This window comes from Musca autumnalis, unplaced genomic scaffold, assembly GCF_047663935.1.
Source record: "Musca autumnalis isolate F117 unplaced genomic scaffold, ASM4766393v1 scaffold_4, whole genome shotgun sequence".
NCBI classification, from domain to species: domain Eukaryota; kingdom Metazoa; phylum Arthropoda; class Insecta; order Diptera; family Muscidae; genus Musca; species Musca autumnalis.
This window is the reverse complement of record NW_027411977.1, coordinates 223,155,006-223,161,575: the sequence shown is the minus strand read 5'-3', so window position 1 is coordinate 223,161,575 and position 6,570 is coordinate 223,155,006. Positions and strand designations below refer to the sequence as shown.

General features: G+C 40.2%; 1 protein-coding gene across 1 annotated transcript in view; it reads right to left on the bottom strand.

The window, feature by feature from the left end:
• Nucleotides 1–4,543: 4,543 nt before the first annotated feature.
• Nucleotides 4,544–6,570, bottom strand: part of LOC141403257 (uncharacterized) — a 42,569-nt gene continuing 40,542 nt past the window's right edge. Inside the window, exons 2-3 of the mRNA XM_073985443.1 lie at nucleotides 4,764–4,937; nucleotides 4,544–4,693 (exon numbers count right to left, since the gene is read on the bottom strand). Of these exons, the coding sequence (XP_073841544.1) occupies nucleotides 4,544–4,693; nucleotides 4,764–4,937 (324 nt within the window). The remainder of the gene's footprint in view (nucleotides 4,694–4,763; nucleotides 4,938–6,570) is intronic.

Below are 6,570 nucleotides of genomic sequence, written 5' to 3'. Positions count from 1 at the left end.
CCACGCCTTGTGCTGAGCTGACCTGTGGCAAAATTTAGTTAAAAAATCCACGCCTTGTGCTGAGCTGACCTGTGGCAAAATTTAGTTAAAAAATCCACGCCTTGTGCTGAGCTGACCTGTGGCAAAATTTAGTTAAAAAATCCACGCCTTGTGCTGAGCTGACCTGTGGCAAAATTTAGTTAAAAAATCCACGCCTTGTGCTGAGCTGACCTGTGGCAAAATTTAGTTAAAAAATCCACGCCTTGTGCTGAGCTGACCTGTGGCAAAATTTAGTTAAAAAATCCACGCCTTGTGCTGAGCTGACCTGTGGCAAAATTTAGTTAAAAAATCCACGCCTTGTGCTGAGCTGACATGTGGCAAAATTTAGTTAAAAAATCCACGCCTTGTGCTGAGCTGACCTGTGGCAAAATTTAGTTAAAAAATCCACGCCTTGTGCTGAGCTGACCTGTGGCAAAATTTAGTTAAAAAATCCACGCCTTGTGCTGAGCTGACCTGTGGCAAAATTTAGTTAAAAAATCCACGCCTTGTGCTGAGCTGACCTGTGGCAAAATTTAGTTAAAAAATCCACGCCTTGTGCTGAGCTGACCTGTGGCAAAATTTAGTTAAAAAATCCACGCCTTGTGCTGAGCTGACCTGTGGCAAAATTTAGTTAAAAAATCCACGCCTTGTGCTGAGCTGACCTGTGGCAAAATTTAGTTAAAAAATCCACGCCTTGTGCTGAGCTGACCTGTGGCAAAATTTAGTTAAAAAATCCACGCCTTGTGCTGAGCTGACCTGTGGCAAAATTTAGTTAAAAAATCCACGCCTTGTGCTGAGCTGACCTGTGGCAAAATTTAGTTAAAAAATCCACGCCTTGTGCTGAGCTGACCTGTGGCAAAATTTAGTTAAAAAATCCACGCCTTGTGCTGAGCTGACCTGTGGCAAAATTTAGTTAAAAAATCCACGCCTTGTGCTGAGCTGACCTGTGGCAAATTTAGTTAAAAAATCCACGCCTTGTGCTGAGCTGACCTGTGGCAAAATTTAGTTAAAAAATCCACGCCTTGTGCTGAGCTGACCTGTGGCAAAATTTAGTTAAAAAATCCACGCCTTGTGCTGAGCTGACCTGTGGCAAAATTTAGTTAAAAAATCCACGCCTTGTGCTGAGCTGACCTGTGGCAAAATTTAGTTAAAAAATCCACGCCTTGTGCTGAGCTGACCTGTGGCAAAATTTAGTTAAAAAATCCACGCCTTGTGCTGAGCTGACCTGTGGCAAAATTTAGTTAAAAAATCCACGCCTTGTGCTGAGCTGACCTGTGGCAAAATTTAGTTAAAAAATCCACGCCTTGTGCTGAGCTGACCTGTGGCAAAATTTAGTTAAAAAATCCACGCCTTGTGCTGAGCTGACCTGTGGCAAAATTTAGTTAAAAAATCCACGCCTTGTGCTGAGCTGACCTGTGGCAAAATTTAGTTAAAAAATCCACGCCTTGTGCTGAGCTGACCTGTGGCAAAATTTAGTTAAAAAATCCACGCCTTGTGCTGAGCTGACCTGTGGCAAAATTTAGTTAAAAAATCCACGCCTTGTGCTGAGCTGACCTGTGGCAAAATTTAGTTAAAAAATCCACGCCTTGTGCTGAGCTGACCTGTGGCAAAATTTAGTTAAAAAATCCACGCCTTGTGCTGAGCTGACCTGTGGCAAAATTTAGTTAAAAAATCCACGCCTTGTGCTGAGCTGACCTGTGGCAAAATTTAGTTAAAAAATCCACGCCTTGTGCTGAGCTGACCTGTGGCAAAATTTAGTTAAAAAATCCACGCCTTGTGCTGAGCTGACCTGTGGCAAAATTTAGTTAAAAAATCCACGCCTTGTGCTGAGCTGACCTGTGGCAAAATTTAGTTAAAAAATCCACGCCTTGTGCTGAGCTGACCTGTGGCAAAATTTAGTTAAAAAATCCACGCCTTGTGCTGAGCTGACCTGTGGCAAAATTTAGTTAAAAAATCCACGCCTTGTGCTGAGCTGACCTGTGGCAAAATTTAGTTAAAAAATCCACGCCTTGTGCTGAGCTGACCTGTGGCAAAATTTAGTTAAAAAATCCACGCCTTGTGCTGAGCTGACCTGTGGCAAAATTTAGTTAAAAAATCCACGCCTTGTGCTGAGCTGACCTGTGGCAAAATTTAGTTAAAAAATCCACGCCTTGTGCTGAGCTGACCTGTGGCAAAATTTAGTTAAAAAATCCACGCCTTGTGCTGAGCTGACCTGTGGCAAAATTTAGTTAAAAAATCCACGCCTTGTGCTGAGCTGACCTGTGGCAAAATTTAGTTAAAAAATCCACGCCTTGTGCTGAGCTGACCTGTGGCAAAATTTAGTTAAAAAATCCACGCCTTGTGCTGAGCTGACCTGTGGCAAAATTTAGTTAAAAAATCCACGCCTTGTGCTGAGCTGACCTGTGGCAAAATTTAGTTAAAAAATCCACGCCTTGTGCTGAGCTGACCTGTGGCAAAATTTAGTTAAAAAATCCACGCCTTGTGCTGAGCTGACCTGTGGCAAAATTTAGTTAAAAAATCCACGCCTTGTGCTGAGCTGACCTGTGGCAAAATTTAGTTAAAAAATCCACGCCTTGTGCTGAGCTGACCTGTGGCAAAATTTAGTTAAAAAATCCACGCCTTGTGCTGAGCTGACCTGTGGCAAAATTTAGTTAAAAAATCCACGCCTTGTGCTGAGCTGACCTGTGGCAAAATTTAGTTAAAAAATCCACGCCTTGTGCTGAGCTGACCTGTGGCAAAATTTAGTTAAAAAATCCACGCCTTGTGCTGAGCTGACCTGTGGCAAAATTTAGTTAAAAAATCCACGCCTTGTGCTGAGCTGACCTGTGGCAAAATTTAGTTAAAAAATCCACGCCTTGTGCTGAGCTGACCTGTGGCAAAATTTAGTTAAAAAATCCACGCCTTGTGCTGAGCTGACCTGTGGCAAAATTTAGTTAAAAAATCCACGCCTTGTGCTGAGCTGACCTGTGGCAAAATTTAGTTAAAAAATCCACGCCTTGTGCTGAGCTGACCTGTGGCAAAATTTAGTTTAAAAAAATCCACGCCTTGTGCTGAGCTGACCTGTGGCAAAATTTAGTTTAAAAAAATCCACGCCTTGTGCTGAGCTGACCTGTGGCAAAATTTAGTTAAAAAATCCACGCCTTGTGCTGAGCTGACCTGTGGCAAAATTTAGTTAAAAAATCCACGCCTTGTGCTGAGCTGACCTGTGGCAAAATTTAGTTAAAAAATCCACGCCTTGTGCTGAGCTGACCTGTGGCAAAATTTAGTTAAAAAATCCACGCCTTGTGCTGAGCTGACCTGTGGCAAAATTTAGTTAAAAAATCCACGCCTTGTGCTGAGCTGACCTGTGGCAAAATTTAGTTAAAAAAATCCACGCCTTGTGCTGAGCTGACCTGTGGCAAAATTTAGTTAAAAAAATCCACGCCTTGTGCTGAGCTGACCTGGGGCAAAATTTAGTTAAAAAATCCACGCCTTGTGCTGAGCTGACCTGTGGCAAAATTTAGTTAAAAAATCCACGCCTTGTGCTGGGCTGACCTGTGGCAAAATTTAGTTAAAAAATCCACGCCTTGTGCTGAGCTGACCTGTGGCAAAATTTAGTTAAAAAATCCACGCCTTGTGCTGAGCTGACCTGTGGCAAAATTTAGTTAAAAAATCCACGCCTTGTGCTGAGCTGACCTGTGGCAAAATTTAGTTAAAAAATCCACGCCTTGTGCTGAGCTGACCTGTGGCAAAATTTAGTTAAAAAATCCACGCCTTGTGCTGAGCTGACCTGTGGCAAAATTTAGTTAAAAAATCCACGCCTTGTGCTGAGCTGACCTGTGGCAAAATTTAGTTAAAAAATCCACGCCTTGTGCTGAGCTGACCTGTGGCAAAATTTAGTTAAAAAATCCACGCCTTGTGCTGAGCTGACCTGTGGCAAAATTTAGTTAAAAAATCCACGCCTTGTGCTGAGCTGACCTGTGGCAAAATTTAGTTAAAAAATCCACGCCTTGTGCTGAGCTGACCTGTGGCAAAATTTAGTTAAAAAATCCACGCCTTGTGCTGAGCTGACCTGTGGCAAAATTTAGTTAAAAAATCCACGCCTTGTGCTGAGCTGACCTGTGGCAAAATTTAGTTAAAAAATCCACGCCTTGTGCTGAGCTGACCTGTGGCAAAATTTAGTTAAAAAATCCACGCCTTGTGCTGAGCTGACCTGTGGCAAAATTTAGTTAAAAAATCCACGCCTTGTGCTGAGCTGACCTGTGGCAAAATTTAGTTAAAAAATCCACGCCTTGTGCTGAGCTGATCTGTGGCAAAATTTAGTTAAAAAATCCACGACTTCATATGTGATTGTGGATATTCGCTGAAACAGTCGTCAATTATTTTATTATGGAAAATTAAATAATATAATGAGAAGACTGCCAACTAAGCAAACATCAGTGAAAACATCAACATTGCGTAACAATTAAAATTCAAAACAAAAAGAGACAAAAACAAAATATAAACAGTAGAGGTAAGCTATGGATGACTGGTTTACATTTACATTCTAATCTGTAATTATGAAATAGGCCTTGACTTCGGCTCTCAAACGACTGTGGACCGATACCCTATAACCGATCATATATTCATCGGCCGGGAATGGTATCAGCCGAAACATTGATCCATCTAGTATTAGATTATCAATAATGATGTCATGCTGTAAAAAAATAACAACAATTAAAAAAAACAACTTGACAAATTTTAATTTCAAAATCCTTCAAACTCACATCATATGGGCAGCTATGATTTAGATTCGAAGATGGTACAATAGCATTCCTGTAAATAAGTTTCCAAAATATGTGACTATTCGGATTTTTCACAAAGCGGCAATAATCGGTGGTGCTGTTGTACATGAACAACCTATAGCCATTGTTACCCTTGCGAAAAAATTGACCGTTTATCTGCAAGAAAAACGGTTTTTCATGTAGTTCCACATACATAAAAAACGCCGACCTATAGCGTGACAACGCCTTTAGATAGCATTTTTTAAACGTGAGAAATTCCTTGTCATGTTCAAAACATTCAACTTTGGTCAATTTCACTTTCAATGCCCAGGAAATCGTCACAGAGACCACCAAGACCATGAAGTAATATGTGGCGAGTTTCATTTTTTATAAAATACTGAACGGATTTGTTAATACAACATTAATTAAATATACAAAATTGAATTAACCTAATGCATTTTTAATTTAGAAATAAAAAAATATTTAATGAAATTTAAATAACTAAAGAACAACAAAGTTCCATTAGGCGGGGATTAAAATTCACTTTATTTCACAAATTAAAAAAAAAAACATTTTTAAATATTGGCATATTCGTGGAAAATTTTTCAAAACTCATATGTATTTTCTAGCTATATTTTCTCTACAGAATACCTGCTACTAAACAAAGAGGCTCTTTAGCAGCTCCTTCAATCACTGGCGACCTTTAGAAAGTCTTTCATCCATAGAAGATCTTCAGAAGGTCTTTTACAAATAGAAGACCTTAAGCTGATTTTCGGCAAATAGAACCCATTTAAAAGATCTTCTGTCCATAGAAGCCATTTAGACGGTCTTCCGTCCATAGAATACCTTTAACAGGTATTCTGTACAGAGAAGACTTTTAGGAGATGTTCTGCACATAGAAGACCTTCAAGAGATATTTTGTTCATAGAAGAACATCTGTCTATAGAAGACCTGTAGAAGGTCTTTTGCCCATTCAAGATCGTTAAAACGTGTTCTATCTACAGAAGACCCATAGAAGTCCGTTTGAAGGTATTCTGCCCATAGACATCTTGATATGGACTTCAGTCCACAGAGGGAACTCTATAAGGTCTTCTGACCACAAAAGCTTTATTTCAGCAGGTCCTCTGACCACAGAAGAGCTTTAGTGGGCCTTCTACCCATTGACGACCATTAGAAGGTTTTCTGTTTATAGAACCCATAAATGACCTTTAGAAGGTCTTTCTTCCATAAAAGACCTTTAGTAGGCATTTTGTCAAAAGAAGACCTTTAAAAGGTCTTCTTTCAATAGAAGACTCATAGCAGGTCTTCTGTCCATAGAATAAATTTAGAAGATCTTCTGCCCATAGAAGTCATTTAGAGGGTCTTCTGTCAATAGAGGACCTTTAAAAGGTCTTCTGCCCTTAGAAAACCTTTAGAAAGTCTTCTGTCCATAGAAGACCTTCTGAAAGCCTCCTGCCCTCAGATGGGTTTAAGAGGATCTTCTATTCATAGAATGTGTTTAGAAGCTCACATGCCCGTGGAAACCTTTAGAACATCTGCTGTCAATAGAAGATACTTAAAGGGCCTTCGTCCCATACAAGACCTCCAGAGATTCCCCAGGCCGTAGAAGACCTTTAGAAGGTATTCTGCCCACAAAAGACCTTTAGACGGTCTTTTGTCCATAGAAGACCTTTATAAGATCTTCTACCCATAGAAGACCTTTCAAAGTCCTCTGTTCAATAAAGACCTTTAGAAGGTCTATTTCTCATAGAAGACCTCTAGAAGGTTTTCTGCCCATAGAAGATGTTTAGTAGGTCTTCTGCCCACAGAA